Raw genomic sequence first — 22,054 nt, 5'->3', positions numbered from 1 at the left:
CAAAATAATTTTCCCCCCTGGTCCAAATGGTCATTCAATGGTGAGGCTCTGAAGCAAGGCTCCCCAGTGAAACAACTTTATGTTCCAGTTAGAGGTTTAAGGAAAGTTTCAACACAGAGCAGGTGGGAGGTGGGACTACCAACTACCTGCCCATAACTTGTGAACCCAGTTATACCTTCCTGGCCTCTAGTTCTCCCTATTGATCCATTACAGAGAGTTTGGAAAGTATGACAACTTGCCTACACCAGCCTTGCAAAATGATCCCGAAAACCTATCTGCTCAGGCACAAATTCTTCTCACCCTCCCAGACCTGTCTAAATTCCTTGGCCCTGGGCAAATACAATTTTGCAAGTGTGGTCTGGATTTCCCAGTGAAAAACGCTAGGGCTGGATTTCAACGGTGCTTAGCAACTTCACTTGGCATTGTGGGCGCTTGGCAAGCGCTCACTCAGTACTTATTCTCACCATCCTGGGCGTTTATTGCAGATTCATAAATTCGCTCATGACCATTTAGCCAAAGACCCCTTCACTGCAATCCATTGACATTTGGAAGTGAAGGGGGAGGTTGGTGCTGCGCACTCGCTCTGATGATTACCTGCTTCAGGGGTTTTAGAGTAACCTAGCTAATCTAGCAGTAGATCAGTTTAAATAGGTGAGCAGAGTCGTTTGTGAAACGAGTGATGAGTTTTAACTTGATGAAATACAAAGGGGCACATCGTGAATCAAACCCAAAAGTTCCTCTAGCAGCAACTCAGCAGTTTGTGTTACTAACAAAAGGACGGAAAAACTTTGTTTAATTGTGACTAGAGGTGGTCAGAAATTGAGGGGGTTTCTTCTGAAAATGTTGATTTTTTGCCAAAAATCACAATCTAAATAGGCTGGCTGAAAACTGAAATAGTTGCTGCCACAATGGCTCCTGGGAGTTGTAGTTCAGGTGCCTCGTACTCCACTTTTCTCTGTGGACTGGGCTCCTTGGTCAGACTGCATCTTCCATGATGCACCATTTTCATTGAGGGAAGGTGGTACTGGTGCATCATGGGAGATGTAGTTGGCAGGGAAGTCCAGCCCATAGAGAAGAATGAGAGCATGAGGCATCTGAACTACAACTCCCATGGGGCACCACCATTGTGGGACTCCCACGAACGCAGCACCTTCCCTCACCAAAATGGGTCTTTCAGCATAATCAAAGTATTTCATTTTTTGAAAACATTTTGTTTTTCAGACACCGATTTCCCCCTCCCCCCAAATGAAAATTTCAGTGGAAATTTAAGTGCTAGTTACCAAAAAACCCTTCATTTGGTCAAAACCACAATTTTCTGCTGACCGTTTTAAATGTCTAGTTTTCATTGATTCAATTTTAATTTGCAACAAATTCCCAAAGCGTATCACAAGGGATGTTCTAAGCAGGGCCATGGTTTTGTGTGCTATTGTACAAGGCCTTGCATCTGGTTTTGGATAAGTTAGTATAGCTGCCTGAAGAAAATGCAGATTCTATAGACGAAGCCGAGTACTCCTAAACTGAACATCTTAATTAGCTGGATAACAGGGAGGATATAAGGCTGCACAGTTTGGAGAGGAGAGAGATTTTGGAACATGCAATAGAATAGCAATGATTTGGGCCAGGATCGATGTATGAACTAAACAGCAACAAGGAGAAATGCATGGAAACATATATACAGGACCGAACTATGATCATGATCTCACTCTAGCATAAATCAGAAGCGATCAAAATGAGTGGAATTACAGCTGTATAAAACAATCCTAACAAAAACCAGAATCAGATGCATGTGCATTTTTAATCTCTGAAAATAATCTTTGCCTGCCTGCCTGCCTGCAGAGATGCTGATGGAATCAGCCTTCTGAAGACCCAAGCACAAGAACATGGATGCCATCATGGTGTATAAATGGGACTGGAGATGCAGTCACTCTTGCTCAAAATGCACAGCATTAATGTGCTAGTGTTGATAGTGGAAAGGAACTTCTTGGGATATGGATTTTAGGGCCAGCATTGTTACCATGTAGTCTGACCTGCACAACACAGGCTGTAACATTTCATTCAGTGATTCCTGCATCAAGCACATAACTTCTGGTTGAGCTAGACCCTACCTTTCAAAAGACATCCACTCTTCATGGAAAGACTTCAAGTGGCGAAGGATCCACCATGTCCCTTAGTGAGTTGTTCCAGTAGTTTCTTACTCGTGTATCTTTAAAAAAAAAAAAAAAAAAAATCAGTGCACCTTATTTCCAGTCTGAATTTGAATCATAGAATATCAGGGTTGGAAGGGACCTCAGGAGGTCATCTAGTCCAACCCCCTGCTCAAAGCAGGACCAATTCCCAACTAAATCATCCCAGCCAGGGCTTTGTCAAGCTGGGCCTTAAAAACCTCTAAGGAAGGAGATTCCATCACGTCCCTAGGTAACACATTCCAGTGCTTCACCACCCTCCTAGTGAAATAGTGTTTCCTAATATCCAACCTAGACCTTCCCCACGGCAACTTGAGACCATTGCTCCTTGTTCTGTCATCTGCCACCTCTGAGAACAGCCGAGCTCCATCCTCTTTGGAACCCCCTTCAGGTAGTTGAAAGCAGCTCTCAAATCCCCCCTCATTCTTCTCTTCTGGAGACTAAACAATCCCAGTTCCCTCAGCCTCTCCTCATAAGTCATGTGCTCCAGACCCCTAATCATTTTTGTTGCTCTCCGCTAGACTCTTTCCAATTTTTCCACATCCTTCTTGTAGTGTGGGGCCCAAAACTGGACACAGTACTCCAGATGAGGCCACACCAGTGTCGAATAAAGGGGAACGATCGCGTTCCTCGGTCTGCTGGCAATGCCCCTACTTATACAGCCCAAAATGCCATTAGCCTTCTTGGCAACAAGAACACACTGTTGACTCATATCGAGCTTCTCGTCCACTGTGACCCCGAGGTCCTTTTCTGCAGAACTGCTACCTAGCCATTCGGTCCTTAGTCTCTACCGTCCTAAGTGCAGGACTCTGCACTTGTCCTTGTTGAACCTCATCAGGTTTTTTTTGGCCCAATCCTCTAATTTGTCTAGGTCCCTCTGTATCCGATCCCTACCCTCCAGTGTAGCTACCACGCCTCCCAGTTTAGTGTCATCTGCAAACTTGCTGAGAGTGCAGTCCACACCATCCTCCAGATCATTAATAAAGATATTAAACAAAACCAGCCCCAGGACCGACCCTTGGGGCACTCTGCTTGAAACCGGCTGCCAACTAGACATGGAGCCATTGATCACTACCTGTTGAGCCCGACGATCTAGCCAGCTTTCTATCCACCTTACAGTCCATTCATCCAGCCCATACTTCTTTAACTTGGCAGCAAGAATACTGTGGAAGACCGTATCAAAAGCTTTGCTAAAGTCAAGGAATAACACATCCACTGCTTTCCCCTCATCCACAGAGCCAGTTATCTCATTATAGAAGGCAATTAGGTTAGTCAGGCACGACTTTCCCTTGGTGAATCCATGCTGACTGTTTCTGATCGCTTTCCTCTCCTCTAAGTGTTTCATATTTGATTCCTTGAGGACCTGCTCCATGATTTTTCCAGGGACTCATTTCACCTTCTAACCATTGACTCTTTAGGTCTTTGTCTTCTGGGTTAGAGAGCTCTCTATCAGAAGTTGTCTCCCCATGTAGGTATTTAGGAGATCGTGAGCAAGTCTCCTCTTAATCTTCTCTTTAATAAGTTAAACAGACTGCGATCCGAGAAGGCAGGTTTTCCAGAGCTCAAATAGTTCTTCTAGCTCTTTTCTGCATCCTCCTCCGTTTGTCAACATCCTTTTTGAAGGGTGGGCCCCAGAACGGGATTCTGTATTTCAAGAATGGTCTCACCAGGGCCGGTAACAGAAGTAAGGCCATCTCCCTACTCAAACGTGAGCAGGAATTGCTGGCGTTTTCCCCTCTCCTCTAGCTGTGGTTCCAGGCACAAGTAGCTGAACATTTGGAGAGCCAAGCAGCGTGGAGATCTCTTCTGTAGATGGCTCCATAGGAGAATGGTAGGTGAAGCTGGAGACCCACACAGGCTATGGGGAGGGTTGTGCTCTGTAGAATGGGGCAGGTCTTACTCTGGTGATTGACTTCCTATGATTTCAGGCATTAGTAGCCTTCAGACCTTCCACCTTCCCTGCTGTTCATGTGGGTGTATTTTAGGAAGGGTACAATTTCACTCTACCACACAACTTTGTAATTGCAGTGAGGCACAAGCAAGAGAGCAGAGCTGGGGCGGGCTGTCTGTGTCAGCACTGGGATCGCGACGGCAAGCTTGAGTTTGTCGTGTAGCCTGCTTGGGCTGGAGTGTTCACTGATCATTCACAAGCAAGAGGCCTTTAAACAGCTGAACTAACCGGTTTACTTGCAGACTGATGCAGCGTCTGGTTATTGGTGCTCTGCTCCTCCTTTCTCTTCCATGGCACAGTTGAGATGACTCTGAGAGGTGATCTCACCTTGGGCCACTCAGCATTCACTGACTCTGCTGACAGTAGAACTTGAGGGTCCCATCCTAACGCTAGAGCTTGGTTCTAACCATTTAAAACGGTCTCCTCTGGAGAAGAGCCAACATGCTCAAAAAATCCCATATGCAACTTTCACGAACAATCATTCTGGGAAGCCTCTGTACCAAATGCCAGCCTTCCCTGTGTCATAATGACAAGGGTTGCCTACCAGCCCTCAAGACTGGAATAGATTTTTAACTATAAACCTCCCTCGATGTCATCCGGGACTGTCTGCAGGTTATTTTAAAACACGCTGAATCTTCCTTTGTTTTAAGACCAGCAGACGTTTATCTGTTGTAAACTAAAAACTCTTTTGACTTTTGAAAACTCTCCTTATGAGTCTGACTCTTAACTGCACTTGATTTCCCACCTCTTCTTCCCGTCCTGAGCTATTTATTCTTGTCCAGCCAGGTAAGTGTACCAGTTGCTCATTGGTTTTGGTTGTTGGTTTGGTTTTTGCTGTATATTTGAAAAGAAGTTTCCAATTTGGTTTATTTGGGGCCAGGAGGGGGTGGTTGTGAATATTTTTAGCCTTTTAATTTGCAGTGATCTATCCCTATGGGTTATCTAATTCCAAGAGATTTTGCTTTGTGGTTTTTTTAAGTCTTGTTAAGAGACTTTTCCTCTGGATGCAGCTGTTCCTTTTCTTGCAAAATGTAATGTAGACAGTAAAGTACAGGGATCAGGTTCGTAGTAGAGATGATTTTTTTTAATACTTAACAATTAGATTGTAAACACCTTTTCACGTGAGCCAGTAGGTAGGGCACTCGGCTAATAGTCAGGACTCTTGGGTTCCATTCCCAGCTCTGCCACTGATTTGTGGTGTGACCCTGGGCAAGTCATTTCTCCTCTCTGTGCCTTGTCTATTTCCTATCCCCATCCTTTTGTTTCCCCCCTCGAGGAGTTACTGTAATAAAAATAATAGCTTCTTTCCTATCTCTAACATTGGTGCTTTACTGCAATGGAAAGAATTTTAAAAATTCAATTTACTCTTCAATATTTATGCGGTTTCTAGATTTTATTAGTCTCTCTTCCTATTTGGTGTCATACTTAAATCCTCAATTCATGGAGGCATGTGATCATGTGAGAATCGCTGCTTTCCTTTTTTTTAAAAAACAAAACAAAACCACCTTCTGTCTCTAGCCCTCTTCCTGGCGGCGAAGAGCTTGAGGCCCAGCTGGCAAATAAAAATAATCCAATGCTTTTATTTTTTAAAACAATTTTCCATTTTTTTTTTCCTGGCCTGTTTCATGAGACTTTGAATGTTTGAAGTTTTTTCCTTTTTAGCATTTCCCTTCGCTGGGCTGCTACAGTCACTTACACTTGTCTCTCTAATTTATTTCACTCTTAACTTCTCTGGGTCGCAGCAATTAGGTTGCAAACACTGCCAGGAGATGGCTGGTTGTTTTAAGACCATGGATCACTTGGAATTTCTTCTACCAAACTTAAATCCAATTATTTTAAAGTCCCCTCCACCCCCAAGTCTAGATTTTTTTTTTTTTTTAATCCAAATTTGAATCAAGTCGGTCTCTGTAAAGGTTAAAAAAAAAAATCCTGCCTTGCCAGCAGTTTATACGGTGGTTATGTTGAGGTTGATCTGTTGTAAGAATTTAGTATAGAGGTCACTGTGTGTATAGCTGGGGGGAATGGCTACATCATGGTGACATTGTTGGTCAATATAAGCCTTTACTGCTCAACAAGAGGAAAGCATGTATTGAGGGATGCAGGGTTTGAGATACTCCTTCACCCAACACACTGTCAACCTGTGGAACTCCTTGCCAGAGGATGTTGTGAAAGCCAAGACTATAACAGGGTTCAAAAAAGCACTAGATAAGTTCATGGAGGATAGGTTCATCAATGGCCATTAGCCAAGATGGTCAGGGATGCAACCCCATGCTCCGCGTGTCTCTAAACCTCTGACTGCCAGAAGCTGGGACTGGACGACAAGGATGGATCACTCAATAATTGCCCTGATCTCTTCGTTCCCTCTGAAGCTTCTGGCTCTGACCGCTGTCGGAAGACAGGATACTGGGCTCGATGGACCATTGGTCTGGCCCAGTATGGCTGTTCTTATGTTCTAACTACCTTCAACCCCAAAGTGTCCAGCAAGGTTTTCCGTTAAAACAATCAGAAACCCCAAATTACCCAGTACCTCTCTGCTTCTAACAGAGTCCCTGTTCACAGCTGTAAGACCTGTATCCCACTCTTCCCATTCCCTGCACCGCATTATATAAAACTTGCTCTGGACCTCCCTAATGCGCAGCATAAGTAAAAACCACACCTGGATACCAGTCTTGTTCATCTAGTACCATAGGGCATCAAAGTCCACAAGAACACCAACTCTTCGGTGCTGTTCCGCCATAGAGCCAAGGTTCCTCCACACAGTCAGAAAGTTAAGCCTTAGGGTTAGGTCCACATGGGTAAATTGATCAACAGAACTATACTGAGATAAATATCCTGCCATAGTTATGCCGGTATAACTTCTCATGTAGAGACACTGTTCCAGAATAAGTGACTTTATGCCAGTATAATGATTTTCCTTTGGAAGGGCAGTAATTTATTCCAGAATGGTATGCCCAGATGGGGAGTTATATTGATATAATTACACAGCAGTAGTTCTGCCAGTCGGTTTCCCTGGGCAGACAATCACTCTTGAATACAGCTCAGGATCTTTCTAGCAGGGTTGGAAGACAGTTGTGGAAGTGTTATTTCCAAGCTCTGGATGCATGGACTCACGTGAGCCCAGATCAGAGCTCTGGTGAGTGAGAGCTATAGAATCACTGCTGGTTTACGTGTATGCAACTCTTCCCCCACGTCCGTCCTCCCACAGCCTGGCAGTCCCCGAGCGCTTCACAGGAAGCGCTATTTATTAAGACTACAAACTTATTTTTTCCCTTCTGGTAGGACATGCTGTCTGGTTTCATTGTCTGAAATTCCCTTACGCAGCCTGGCCTATGGCTCCCTTTTTAAAAGCGAAACAAACCCGGGGGCTGGAATTCCCTTTGTGCACTCTGGCTGTCGTCTGCCTGGCTCTGTGCAAACAGTCTGACCCTGGAATTCCACAGGGCTGAGCATAAAGGTCTGATTCAAAATGCAAACTGGGTATGAAGCAGCATGGTTCACACATCGCCTGCTCACTTCCCCCAGTTTGAAGTATGTGCTGCTCCATAGGAGACAAGTGCTAATGGGGGGGCCGAGGGACATCTTCAGAGGAGGTGGCATCAGAGAACAGGGAGGCTGTTCCTGATGTCAGGAATTACGGAGGAGAAGGCTCTCTTGTCCGCTGGGGAGGCACAAGGTAGAAGCAAGCAAGGGAGGGGAGTAGAAAGAGTCTGAGAAGTGGGCAGAGGGGGCAACTCCAGGTGCTGAATCTGAAGAGGAAATTATCAAGCAAGAGAAGAATGAACAGGATGTCATGTGCTTGCTCTGTGCATGCTCAAGGCTTAGGAGAGAACAAAGCTCAGGGACCAAAGCAGGGCTTCCACCTTTCTCACCCTGTTTCCTGCTCTACTATGTTGGAGGCTGCTGTCTGGGCAGAGCAGGGGAGGTGGGCTCTGTTCTCAGCTCTTCTGCTAATTCACTGGGTGTCCTTGGGCAAGTTGGGTCTCTCTGTGCCTCGGTTTCCCTATCTGAGACATGGAGATCAGCGCATGCCCAGCCCCCATGGATGTAGGGCAGTAGTCAGTGTGTAGTGCACGTGGATAGGAGCTGGGGGGATGGGTGATTTAGTTTTTTGTGTTTACATGCCGGGGTGTGTGCAGCACCGAGCAAGCTTGCAGAGGAGCCCAGTGCATCAGTGGCATGAACAGAACTTCAGCTGACCCTTGCCTCATCCTAAAAAAGAAAAATGGGCTGCTGCTTCTCTTATTCCCAGGGACAGCCCTGGTCTCTGGCAGGCCTGACTTGTGTCTTGCGGTCCACAGCTATAGGTAGGTATGACATAGTATTGGGCCACATCATTGCAGTGCCAGGCAGGTATTAGTACTACACTGGGAACACCGAGTGACACAGATCAACCACTTTCTGCTGGCTCCTTCTTCCAGAACAGCCACTTCCCAGGGACTGAACTGCAAAGGTGCCTGGAGTCACCACTGGCGCAGAGCAGAGGTGGCTAGTAGAACGCTGTAACTCTGACGCGTCCGGCTCCCAGCCCCTCCCAAAGGGACAGCAACAAAGGCTAATAACACCCAGTGCTTACATAGCATTTTTCATCTTCAGACATTAACCCTTGCAGCACCCTTGGCCAGGGATGAGTAGCACTAGTATCTGAGCATGTGTTGGGCAGCTTGAGTTCCAGCCCTGAAGAGGATGCAGTCGGAATCCTTTGCAAAGCAACAGTGGGGGCTGTATACAGATGGAGAGGGGGATAGGAAAGAGGAGGGTGACTGGAATAGGATCACATGGCTACTTGGTAAAACATGGGCATCTCTGGATGGCTCTGCATAACTCCTGGCTTTCTGCCCTCCCCTCGCTCCCACACACTCCCCATAGGTGAGAGAACAGGAATGTGGACTGAGCAGAGATTTGAAAGCGGAGAGGGAGGGAGGTAGGTGGATGGGTTTGGGGGAGGGAGTACCAAGCACAAGGGGCAGCAGGAGAGAGGCAGAGGAGGTGCCAGGGTTGTGGGTGGGAGGGGGTGAGGACTAGGTAGTAAAGGGCAGTAGAACTGAGTTGTGTGTGCACCACTACCTTCTACTGGAAACTGCTCAGCCGTGTGTCATAGGCCCTGTAGGGTGAACATTTATAGCTGTTTTATGAGGACTATAATCTCATGCTTCAGGGCTTCAACTGGTTGCCTGAGGGGGTCAGGAAAGAATTCCTTCCCCCACTCCTAGTGCACAGTTGTAATCTGGCCTTTTCTTCTTCCTCTGAAGTAGCAGATCAGCTAGTGGCAGGTGGAATGGGCCAGTGGTTTGAGGTGATATATAAAGTCCTGTCTTAAATGCTTGGTTGGTGTCTTCTCACATGGTGAGGATGTAACGGATATCCCGATTTGGGGTCAGGAAGGAATATTCTCCAGGTCGGATTGGCAGGAACCTTGAGTTTTTTTCATCTTCCTCTGCAGCATGGCATACAAGTCACCTGCTGGGATCATTTGGGCACATCTCACCTCATCACTTCTCTGCAGTTGCAGGGGGCATTAGGCATTGGTGGCACCTCCATTTCTCCTGTTTTCTGCTAGTCGCACACAGTTTTGTCTCCTGAGGACTGAAGTGGGTGTGCTCCTTGTAGGGGTAGTGGGTGAAATTTAATGACGTGATATACAGGAGATCAGACAAGTGCAGGGGGCAGGACAATTTGGGTTCTATCCATGCAGTTGACCTGAGAGTCCATTAATTTGTGCAGTGCAGTCTTCATTTTACAGAGGCCAAAGACAAGCTGAGTGACATGCCCATGGTCAAAGTGGGAATCAGTCTGAGCAGAGGTCAGGACTTCAGGAGGGGAAGCCAGGAGCTTCTATCAGATCATGCCCCTCCCTTTGCAAGCTTAACCCTGCCCTTGATACTGAGTGTTTGGGTGTTAAGCAGCCTCCTCCCTGACACCACTGAGACCTGTATGGTTCTTTCCCTCCACTTTAGTTCTGTATCTTCCCTCCCCCTGCACGTTCTTTAGCACAAAACCCCTTTTTATTATTAATAGCTGTTGAGATGCTATAAAAAGTTTTATGAGCCTTGGCCAAACCTCAGGGCTTGCAGTGTGTTCATTTCCTGGAGGCTGTGCGCTGGAGAGGTGTGGGTTTGCTTGTTTAACTTACAGGTAATGCAGCGGCTTAGTATGTGATTCTGGAGCCAGGGTTTAGGTGGGTGTGACTGGAGCCTGCAGAGCTGGGGAAGGGAACCCAGGGGAGGAGCTGGTGGTGGAGTTTACTCTCCAGATCTGTTTGCTTTAAATCCAGAGGGCTGAGCTGGGACAAAGCAGAGGCGATTAACATTGGTGGAAAGCGTGTCCCAGAATGCATTTGGCTTCTGCTGACCCTCTGCACTTCTGAGACTGTATTTAGCTTCCTGGAACTTCTAAGGTGGAGTTTTCGGTTAATGAAGGATCTGTGTCCAGGAGGCAGTAGGGTTTTGTGCTGCGGAGTGAAGATGTGTGTCTCGGATGAATGGAGTGTGCACCTTCTGGGCCAGAGCCCAGCTTCCAGAACATGTAAACTAATTGTGGTTTTTTTGTTCGTTTGTTTTTTTTTCTGGGAGGGGAGGAGGGCGAGGATTTGGGCTTGAATTGCACTGCCACCAGTTTGAGGGGCAACTGGGTTGCACTGTACCGGCATCCAGAGTAAACACTGAGAGACCTTGCTTCAGGAGATGAGCAAGCCTTGACACTTAGGGGTCAGTAGGGAACTTGCTCTGGGGGCAGGCTAGCGCATCACTGCACCTTCCTCTAAAGCAGCTGGTGCTCGCCGTTATTGGTGGCAAGATCCTGAGCTGATCCAGTCTGGCAGCTTGTGTGGAGTGTAAAAGTGACACAGGGATTTGGGCCGAGTGGTGGCACCAGACATTGTACTACAGACAAGACCTCTGCCCTGGAAACTTAGCCTGAAGGCAGATCCCTGTGTGAAACCTACCCAGGGGTAGCCAGGTTTGCAGAAATAAAACCCAGCCAGACTGGCAAAGGCAGGGAGGATGCCTGTTTAAGGGAAATAGTCCTAAGATGCTATTCCCCTGCTCCTACTTGTCTGATTTGGTGCTTTTTCTTAGTATGGTTGTGAGGTTGCCCCCTGCAGACAAACGTTCCTCAACAATGGATTAACTGTCGTTAGAATATGTAACGACCTTTTACTCCTGTCTAGCTCTTTTGCCCCATCTAGCTCTGTCTGTCTGTCTGTCTGTAGATCACCTAGTGCTGTACAGTGACGAGTAAGTATCTCAATCCCCATTTCACAGAAGGAGAAACTGAGGCAGAGAGCAATGAAGTTACTTGCCCAAGGCCACGCATTGAGTTGGTGGCAGACCCCAGGTGTCCTTGCAGTCTGTTGCCCTATCCACTGGGCTTTACTGCCTCCCTGGGCATCTTTTTACAAATGTATTTAAGAAAAATGTTTTTAGTGTTGATCTCTTTGCTCTCTAAAGCGTCTCTCATTGGAGGATGGCTCTAAGAGCATCTTAATTGAGCCTCACAGCACCACTGTGAGGTGGGGAAACTGAGGCACAGAGGGACTGTGACTTGCTTGAGGGTACGTACCTGGCAAAGGTCCTGATCCCTATTTCCTTGCTCCAACTTCTACAGCACACGTGCTCTTGTCTTTTCACCCCTTGACTTTTTCCTTCCCATCACTGATCTGAGCAATCTTTGTTGTAACAGGCTAAGACACAAGTCTTCCCAGGTTATACTGCATGTCCAGGCTGAACATCCAGCAGGCAAAACTAACGTGCTCTGCGCCCTACCTTTTTGTGAGCAGAAAAATTTTACTCTGCCCCCCAGCAAGCTTGATAATTATTCCCTTTGGAGCTGTGTTGTAGGGAAAGAGGAGCTGAGAGGTGGCCATGAAATACAACATTTTGATCCACTGTGCAATGAGATGAGAACTCTGTTTGTGTCCATCCTCATGGGAAGGAAACTCAAGGGAAGGGTGAAAGACTCCTTGCTCTGGTGTCTAGTTACTCATTGTTCGTGTTAAGGTAACACCTTAAAGGCCCAGCCAAGATCGGGGCCCAGTTGTGGTCGGTGCTGTATACATAAGATACGTCGACACTTATGGTGGCACGTGGTGCACAGACACTGCACACCCAGCTAGCATGGGTATAAATAGCAGTGGCGATGGTGAAGCATAGCTTACATGGGTAGAGTGCCCTACGTGCCTGAAACCCCAGAGCATGTACCCTACACGGCTGACTCTATGCCCAAGCAGTGCCTGCCACGGAAAAGGCTCCGGTTGCCGGGAGACAGCGGGGAAAGGCTCTGGTTGCGGGGAGACAGCAGGGACCAGCCAGAGTTTTTCCTTGCTGTGTCCCCCTTCTGGAGCCTCTCACAAGAGCATGTAGCTGCCCATATGGTACCTGTATTCTATATGCCACCATTAGTGTAGACAAGAGTTGTAGTGAGAGATTAGACCAAACCCCAAAAAGCTCAGACGAAACAGACAACAGGCATAGGGTGGGTGGCAGGGACTGTTATCCCCATTTTATGGGTGGGGACTGAGGTGCAGACACCCTGAGCATCAAATTTTCAAAAGTGCCTATGTGATTTGGGAGCCTGTCTCATAGGAAATCAATGGGATTTAGGCTCTAAGTGCCCAAGTCACTTCTAAAAATGATACTGAAGTGCTTTTGAAAATTTCACCCTTGAAGTGACTTAGGCCCCTCAGTACTATTGTCAAGTGACTTAAGAGCATAATTCCCATTGGCTTCCTATGAGACTTGGGCTCCTAAGTCACATAGGTCCTTCTGAAAATTTCACCTTCGGTGATTTGCCCAAGGTTTTCCAGGAGGGAATCAGTTTCCTACTCTGCCACAGAACCCAGCCCTGCATCCCAGTCCAGCGCTGTAACCGCCAGCTCATGGTTACGCTCACTTGTCTCATCCCTGCCCTGGCAGCCTGCCCCACATGGTACTCACCTCTCCCCAGTGAAAGTCGCTGAGTTTATTACTCCTCGGCAGCTGCTTCCATCCCAGAACAATTGTATACCTACGGCCTGCAGCTGTCTCTGTGTAGCCCTAGGAACCCCTTTGCCACATCCCAATGCTTGCCAATTAACTTTGTATCCAGTTACCTTGCTGCAGTGATTCTTGTACCTGTCTCTTCATGGGCCTCTCTCTTGCCTCCTTTGTTCCCGGGATAGCTAAAGGTTGCTTGCTGCCCCCAAGATGGGATCCCTTGTTTCTGTGGGTATGTCTACACAGCGAAGAACCCACGGCTGGCCCATGCCAGCCCACCTGGCTTGTGGGGCTCAGGCTAAGGGGTTGTTTCATTGCTGTATAGATTTCCAGGCTCGGGCTGGAACCCGAGCACAGGGACCCTGCAGGATGGGAAGGTCTGGCAGAGCATGCTGCTATCCATTAGCACTGTCCCTGCCACTCCAGCTCTCTGCTCTGTGTTGCCCTTTCTCCCGCACTCGCTAGCTGTATTTCTTCCCCTCACCTCCTCCACTGGATGGGGAACATGGAGCGTGGTCTTCCCTCCCTAAGAAGTTATCCTTGGGGATCCCCTCAAGCTTTGCCTCCCTCTGAAGGCTACACAGGAACCTCTTGGCAGTCCTATAGTGCCATTCTTTAACGGGCAGCGTTTATTTAGACTGCAGTAGCATCTAGAGGCTCCAGTCAGAGATCAGGACTTCACTGTGCTAGGTGCTGTACAAGCCCACAGCAAAAAGGCAGTTCAAAGCTTGCCATTGAAGCAGTAGAATCTTTGTCCCCAGGCCCAGCGGTCTGTGCATCACTCTGATCAAAGGCCCTGGCAGTCACCCTGCCTCATTGCAGCTTTTCAAATAAAAACAAAGCTTGTTAACAACTGGTAGGAAGAAGAGAGAATCCCAGGCCCTGTCTGTGCAGACGGGGCTGGTTTTGCACCAATGTAGCTGTGACAGTGCAAATCCCCAGGTGTACCACATTGGTGTGAAAAGGGGCTCACACTAGTGTGATTGCTTCTTTTGTAAACCAGTCCAAGCCCTGTTTTATAGCAATGAAATGCATCTACACTGTGGGGGCAGGGGAGTAGTACCACTGTAACTACCTCTGTAGATGCTAATCTATATACTGTTTTTAAAAAATAATAATAATTCCACCCCTAACTGACATAGCGTGTAGACCGTGCTAGGCAGAACACAGACTGCAGGATTGCAACTCATGCACAGCAAAAAGTTCTCTGAGTTAGCTTGTGTGTCTGTCTGTCCTGGTGAGAGTGGATGTCTTCAAACCCAGGAAATTCCTATGCTGGAGTGTGGGAGGGAAGATCCCCTTTTGACAACATAGTAAATCCCAGGGTCCTTTTGCTTCCCCATTGTTCCAAGTAGTCTAGTGACTCATGTCCTCTTCCACTGCCTCTCTGGGGCTGCATCTGTCCCATCAGGTATGGCCAATAAGCAGCATCTCTCTGGCTCCCTTTCAGTCCAGCATCCTTTGTTTCCCCCTACCGACTCTTCCAGGAATGCTCACTAGGCATCGTGCCCCCAAACCACCCCAGTGAGCTTCTCTGTAGAAAGATGACAAAGGTTTGGAAGTCCTAATACAAAATGGTAAATCTGCTATCCGGAAGGGGTGTTTGTCCGTCTGCTGGAGACCCCAGGATCAGTAATGTGGGGCTGTCTTCCCCAAGCAGTGCATGCCTGCCATTGCACTACTGCTGTGGGTAGGAGCCCAGAATGCACCTGGGGCCTCAGAGCAGCCAGGATAGTTTTGTCTGGTTGTCTTTTTCCCTACCCTCAAACCCCATTGCAAAATAAAAAGTCTTCCAAAGGACGGACGGGGACACACACACACACACACACACACACACACACACACACCTCTCTTGCTAAGAGTGAACAGGAGGCTGTTTCATCTGCCTCTGAGGGTGTTGGTCCACCCAAGTGGGTTTCTTTGGGTGCTACCCTAAGGAACCCTGCTTCATTAGCATCTGTCATCTCAGGATCTGAACACACATCCTAATGGTTAACGAGTTAAGCCTCAGTCACCCCCTCGCCAGCTACATATCCATCTATGAAATGAGGAGGATAAACTGAGGCAGGAAGAGGGGTCAGATGAGTTGCCCAAGATCATTCTGTTGAGCTGGGAATAGAACCCAGTAGTCCTGACTGCCAAACACTTTGCTCTGTTCCACTTCAGTGCCTTCCCCCGCCCTGTGCTCCTTTGTAAAAGCTCTGCATAATTTATAACGTATCCTACTTTATGGAAGCATGCACACTCATTTATTACACTAATTTTGTCCTTCTGTCTTTTACAGTTGGGAGCCGAAGGATCTAAGCTGGCAGGACCCTCTCCACAGAATGTGCTCTTCACCAAAGAGCGGGCCGAAGCTGGCGAAGATGAGAATCCTGGCGGGACCTTCAAGAGCACTAACATTGCAGTAGCCCGGCACCTGTGGGTGGCAGTGACCCCCCCAGTCCCCTCCCCTCCATCTCAGACCGTGATGGTGTATTGACCGAGAAGAACCCTGTTTTTTTTTATTTTTCCTTCCCCTCCCTCCCCCCTCAAGTTTCGGTGGCTTTGGGATTTGTATGGCAGCGGCGTAACCGTGGAGAGGCCGGGGTATCACAAACTTATGGATTTTGATAAGAGAGGAGGGAAAGGGGAGACAGAGGAAGGCAAAAGAATGTCCAAGGCAGGTGGAGGAAGGAGCAGCCATGGGAGCCGGAGCGCAGGGACGAACTCTGGAGTCTTAATGGTGGGCCCCAACTTCCGTGTCGGGAAGAAGATTGGATGCGGCAATTTCGGGGAGCTCCGTCTAGGTGAGATGGGCCGATTTTATTGACATCCTTGCTGTGACTGCGCACTGTGGTGCTGCTGTGAAATCCATCCAGCCCTTCCCACGTCCCTTTCCCCACTGGGAACGCTCAGGGGCGATCCATATAGGTGTCTTTCTCCTTTATGAGAGTAACAGGAGGGAACCATGCCCCATCCTCCTGCCGTAGATCTTTACAGGGAGCTGTGTCAAGCAGCGGTAAGGCTGCAGGCCCAATAAACTGGCTCTTTTATGCAAATATGTATTGCCTCATTTGCATAAAATCTATCTCCCAGAAATACCCCCTTTCTCCCTGGTGTCTTCTCTGCAGTGTCCTTGCACTGGACTCCCTGAACACAAGAGCTTCGCCTGGAAGGTGTGAGTTAAAACGTTTCCAAGCCCATCCTAAAGCAGGAGGGCTGATGGTCAGAGAGGGGTTTCTGATCACCCTCTTTGACATCACTAGGGAAGATCTGATAAAGAAATTGATCCTTTTAGTCCCAGCGTTTTCAGTCTTTGTGGCAATGTCAGTTTGAATGGGTTTCACAAGGTATCTACAAAGAGGCATTTGTATTAGGGAAGTTCTGTGGCCTGTGTTATACAGGAGGTCAGACTGGATGATCACCGTGGTCCCGTCTGGCTTTGGAATCTGTGAATCTATATCATGTGTTCCACCAAACTCCAGCAAATGTCTGTTCCTCATGGGTTGCACTGTACGGCTTCTCCTTTCTTCTCCGCCTGGGAAGAACAGCATGGACAGGAGTCTCTTGACCACCAGGTGGCTTCCTATAAGTAAGGGCAGACCCTCGAAGGGAGGAGATCAGAGGGAGAATGGAGTTGGGGGAGGCTGTGTTAGAGAGCATCTGCTAACAGCACCTGGGAAAAGGGTGGGAATGAATATTTGCTGTTGGACAGAACATACAGCTGCAGTAGCCAAAAGTGTTTCTCTCTCAGTAGAGATGGTTGGAAAACAGTATTTTCTGAGAGAGATTTTGAAAAATATTTTTTTTAAATATCCTTGGGGCGCTTTCCTTTTTTTATTTTTATTTTTTTGCCAAAAAAAATCAGGAAACTTTGAACAAAGCAAAATCTTTTGACAGTGGGGAGGACGGGGCCATTTGCTTGTCAAAAAAACAAAAAAAGCTCACCGGCAGGTTTTCGCCAAGCTGTAGCTCTTGGCTTGGCGTTCTCTGCACTGGTGTCCTGCGGTTGTGAAAAGCCCTTTGCAGTCTTCTGTTGCTCTACAGTGCCTCTAGGAATGTGAATTGGACTTCAGCGTGTTGAACTAGTATTTGCCAGGCAAAGATTTTGGTCCAGGCGGAGAATATTTGGAAAATTAACTGTGTTAGAGGGAGAATTGATGTAGTTCATTCCGAAGAGAGAGCTGGCAGTTTCAGGGACTCCGGTGGTGCCTGTTGCCCCAACCTGTATCTCTTCAGACTGAACCTAAAGCTAGGTGTGGGCTTTGCTTCACACCATCTGCCTGGGAGAAGAACCAGCAAGCGGGATGATGTCTGAAGTTGTGCAGCCTGTGAGGCAGTATGGCTGGAGGGAGGGACAGAGCATGCCCACCTCCCTGCGTTCAACACACTGACTCTGGCTGCGTTGAGTTAATGCTTAGCTCTGCCTAGCGCAACAGACTTGGTGGTGCCTGGCAAACCAGCCTGCTCCCAAACTCCCTGATGTGATTGCAGCTTAATTGCAAAGCTTGGGAAAAGGCTGTGTTTAAAACCAAGCCAAGTGGCTCCTGCCTTCAGGGAAGTGGGAAGTCTGCCTCCCTGAATCTTGGGGAGCAGCTCAGATCCCTCCTCCCAAAATCAGACTAGCTGTGGCAGGCTGCACGAAGCACCTTACAGTGTCATGAGGGAACAGGGTTGGTCACAGCCAAACCCTGCAAGGCATTCCCTCACCTGCTGCTCCCAGTGCAGGGAGTGAGAGTCCCAGTGTAGGGAGCTACCCCAGCCCTGCAGCTGCTGCATTGAATGCAATCCGTGGCTGAGATGAAGTGAGAAATCTGACTGCTGAAGATCCCCAGCTGTGGAGAAATCCTGCCAACTCCCCCTCCTGCTGGCCTGATATTCTCCACCTGGAACATCACTTGGCTGGTACAAATTCCTGCAGTAACATGTACTGCCCTGCCAGGTTGTGATTTCTGGACTTGCTGGTATGTCAGCCTTCAGCCAGTATATGCGTGATAAATGGGAAGTCTCCCACTCCAACCCACAAACCACCTCAGCCTGCTGGGAGTGAGAAGAACTGACTCTTTTGGATTTCCCCTCTACCCACTTCCCAGCCAAATGATTGCTGCGAGGCCTGGGGTTGATTTGTATGGGACTGGCTCTGCAGCTGTTCCCCTCCTGCAGTCTGTCGCAATTGAGGAGGGGTCTCCACTCTGCTTTCTCTCAACCCTCTGGCTGCTCCAGTGTGTCTTTGCTATTGTGCCCCTTCCCCAGCCTCTCTTCCTTTAGGATCACGTCCCCAATAAATAGCTTCAATTCCTGGATTTGCTGCCTATCAGAGACTTCTCAAGCTGCAGCAGAAAGAAATTGACCAGATTTGTCAATTTCACAGCTGCTTACAAGGCTCTGAATAGCAGCAGTATAAATGGGTAAAGCCATGGTCTGCATTCACTTTGCTACATATTGGCAAGGTCTGAGCAGCAGTAGAGGCCCAAGAGCAGGCTGCTTGCAGAATCAGGAAGGCGGCACTGCATTGGTTTCTATGTGCATGGTTCTGCTCCAAACCATGAGGGCTAGAAAAGGAAGTTTTCTTCTTCCACTGCAATTTGGATTCTGCAGAGGTTAATGGTGCTTGTTGGGATGGATTTCTACTTGCCATTGACGTTCAAGTCCCTGCATGCAGTTATTCTAGAAGGCCCACACATCCAGTAATACACTGATGCTTGTCTGTTAAATGGCATGATGAAACGGGCCATTGGGCTGGATGGGGAGTTTCCCAGTACAGAGGTGTAGGCCAGAGCAGTTTGGTCTGCTTGCTCCTAAAATCCAATTTACTTCCTTCTCACATATGCCGTTAAGTTATTTCAAGTCTCAAGAACACTTTCAGGAGCCAAATGAAAGTAGTCACTCATCAAAAATGCAGACCTTGATCCATGTGCATGCCAGAGCATGTGCAAAGGAACCAAAGTGACACCAAATGACTGGAGAAAACACTGCCTGCTCAGAGAGAGATCAAATAATGCCATCCTCTTTGGGGAGGGTGTGGGGGGCAAGGTGGGAGAAGCCAGCAGATAATGGCAGAGATCTTTGATTCAGCCATGGTGGAGGACCTAGGACAGAGACTAATGTAGTCAGTGTCAAATGTAACTGAGAATATCTAGTGCTTTTTGTGCGCACACTAATCCCCGCAGCAGTCCTTGGTAGCAGAGTTGCCAAGATTTGTCCTGGGGGAAATGAAGCACCCAAAGCAGAACTGGTTGCAAAATCCAAAATTAGTTTTGGATTTTAAAAAACAGACTTTTGGACATGTTTCCAGTTTGAAGGGAAACTTGCTTCTTTTGAAAACATTATAGAAACTTTTCATGACCAAAATTAAATTGTCTTGTGGGTTCTGAGAACAGTTTCAGTTTTGGGGGAGGAAAAAACATAGAAAAATGGTCCATTTCAGAAAGGAAAATTTTCCATGCACAACTTCTTGTTTGTAACATTGACCAGCTTTACCACCTGACTTTTAAAAGCTGGTGCTAGGTGTTATTTGGGGAGGGGAGGCGCCTTAGATCTTGATTGCCCCATTTGGGGAAGGTGCTGAAAATCAGAAGCCACTTCTGAAAATGTTGGCTTAAGGCAGTGTTTCCCAAAGTTGGGACACCGCTTATGTAAGGAAAGCCCTTGGCGGGCCGGGCCGGTTTGTTTACCTACCGCGTCCGCAGGTTCGGCTGATCGCAGCTCCCACTGGCCGAGGTTCGCTGCTCCAGGCCAATGGGAGCCGCTGGAAGCGGTGCGGGCCGAGGGACATACTGGCCGCCGCTTCCAGCAGCTCCCATTGGCCTGGAGCAATGAATCGCGGCCACTGGGAGCCGTGATCGGCCGAACCTGCGGACGTGACAGGTAAACAAACCGGCCTGGCCCGGCCCTCCAGGGGCTTTCCCTGCACAAGCGGCGGAACAAGTTTGGGAAACATTGGCTTAAGGGATATGCTGAAAGCTAGAAGGGGAATGAAAGCCAGACAGCAGGAGTTTCTGGTTCCCAATGTCTCTTATTGTCTAGGGCAGGGGTTTTCAACCTTTTTTCATCTGCGGACCCCTAAAACATTTTGAATGGGGGTGTGAACCCCTTTGGAAATCTTAAACATAGTCTGTAGACCCAGAGGTTGAAAACCACTGGTCTAGGTATGTTACAGTAACACTTCAAGGCCCCAGTTGAGATCAGGTCCCTTTTGTGTTGTACAGACATGTAGGGAGAGAGGCAGTTCCTGCCCCAAAAAACTTACAGGCTATACAGACAGAACTTCTTCACTGGCTTATAACCGTGTACACACTGAAACCAGGACAGCAGGAAAATGAACAGTCCTTCCGCAGAGCCAGGTTTGTGAGACTGACCAAGAAGCTGCCGGGTGCTGCAGTGCCACCAATGTGCTTCCAATCGCCTTTCTTGGCCCACCCACAGTGATGTCACCCTGCTGGCCTCGTTTTGGAGGGAAACGGGGGCTTGGGTGGAGAGGAACTGCCTCCAAACTGTGTGTGAGTGAGGCTGGTAGAAAAGCAGAGGTCATTTGAGGAACTGACAGGAGCCACAACTTTCTCGTCTCCAGAGGACGTCCGCACTCTTACTGTCCAGGGGCTCAACAATCTCTGGGTCTTGTTGTTCCCAGGTATCCAGCACTGGTATCCTTTGGCTGCCTAGGAGGTTGTGCCCTTTCCTCTTGGATGCAGATCCAGCCATGGTGACTCGCCTGCTCGTCCAGGCCAGCCAGCAGCAGTGGCCTTCCCCCTCCACACACCCACCACCACCCTGGCTCCTCCCCCATCCCACCAGTTTAATTGCTTTGCTGGAAACTTGAGGCCACCTCCTGCCCTTAGGCATGTTTCAGAATGCTGCAGCTGGAGAGTATGGTGGGAGCTGCAAGAACACCCTATATCCCCCACTACTTACCCCCTTCCAGCTAGTTACCAAGGGCCAGCGCTACAATCCGCCTAATGCCTTGTCCAGGCCGCTTCCACAGCAGAGACCAACGCTGCTGCCTTCTGAAATCTGAAGCAGGAGGAAGCTGTTTAGAGCAGGGGTGGCCAATGGGCCACGTGCCACCTCTTCCAAAGCGGCCCTGGCACCGGGCTCTGGCCCAGCGGCTTACTCTGCAGAGAGGTTGTGAAGTGTGCAGCCATCTGCTTTCTCTGGCTGCCACAAGTTAAGGATGAGAGCCGGGAGACTGGCTTGTTACCAGGGTGGCATGTGCCCAAAGGGAGTAGAGGAAAAGCACTGCCGTGCATGACAGAGTGCTAGCCAAGGAGCAGCAGCTAGGAAGCTAGGCAGCTGTGAGCACTGATTTGCAATGGCTGTGTAGGATACTGTGCATCAAGGCCTGATTCTCTTCCCCCTTGGAATCTAGGGGAGTATCTCACATGAGACTGAATGGAGGCCCGAGTCCCTGGAGTGAGGCTTCTGCCTTCACAGGAGGATTGTTACCCTGCTCTCTATTAGTGTAGAAATGTTAAAAACTACATGCAGTACTTTAATCTAGTGCTCCTTTGCAAGGATCTCCAGACCCCCGCTGTCTGTGCATGGCTGCGTCATCCTGTCCGGGAAATGGGCATGAGGACCAATCGATTAGCAATCATGTAAATCCCGGGATATCAGGCTGGGAAGGTCAGCAATGAGCCCCCTTCATGTAGGGCCATTGACCTTGGGTGGGGCCTCAAAGTGCTCTCATGTTCCCGGTATTGTGTGTCTATTTCCTAGCTGAGCCTTTATTCAGCTGGGTGTCTCTCCATCAGTGGTTCTGGGTAACCACTTGCACAGGACTTCACTTGTCCATGCATTTCCTGCAGTGGCTTTGCAGTGGAAGTGTGAATAATTTTAAAACCCTTTTTTGTCGTCTGAGCAAGAGACTTGTGTCTGCCGCTCTCTGGGTCTGTTGTGGAACCATCCATGATAGAGGGATTGGCACTTTACTGAGGGTGTTGTAGCTGTCTTAACAAAAAGTTAGCCTGGAA

At 48.4% G+C, this 22,054-nt stretch overlaps 1 protein-coding gene across 5 annotated transcripts in view; it reads left to right on the top strand.

Moving 5' to 3' along the window:
* CSNK1G2 (casein kinase 1 gamma 2) overlaps positions 1-22,054 on the top strand; it is an 89,976-nt gene that overhangs the window by 32,686 nt on the left and 35,236 nt on the right. For 4 of the 5 annotated variants that reach the window (XM_034755183.1, XM_034755182.1, XM_034755181.1 and 1 more), the window contains exon 2: positions 15,388-15,892. In XM_034755183.1, coding sequence (XP_034611074.1) covers positions 15,706-15,892 — 187 coding nt within the window. In that variant the 5' untranslated portion in view covers positions 15,388-15,705. Of the gene's footprint in view, positions 1-10,532; positions 10,657-15,387; positions 15,893-22,054 lie in introns of those variants that run through there. The other variant, XM_034755180.1, reaches the window with a different exon arrangement.

The sequence above is a fragment of the Trachemys scripta genome, chromosome 22 (assembly GCF_013100865.1).
Source record: "Trachemys scripta elegans isolate TJP31775 chromosome 22, CAS_Tse_1.0, whole genome shotgun sequence".
NCBI lineage: Eukaryota > Metazoa > Chordata > Testudines > Emydidae > Trachemys > Trachemys scripta.
Note: the sequence above shows the minus strand (reverse complement) of the source record. Positions and strands in the feature narration are given on the sequence as shown.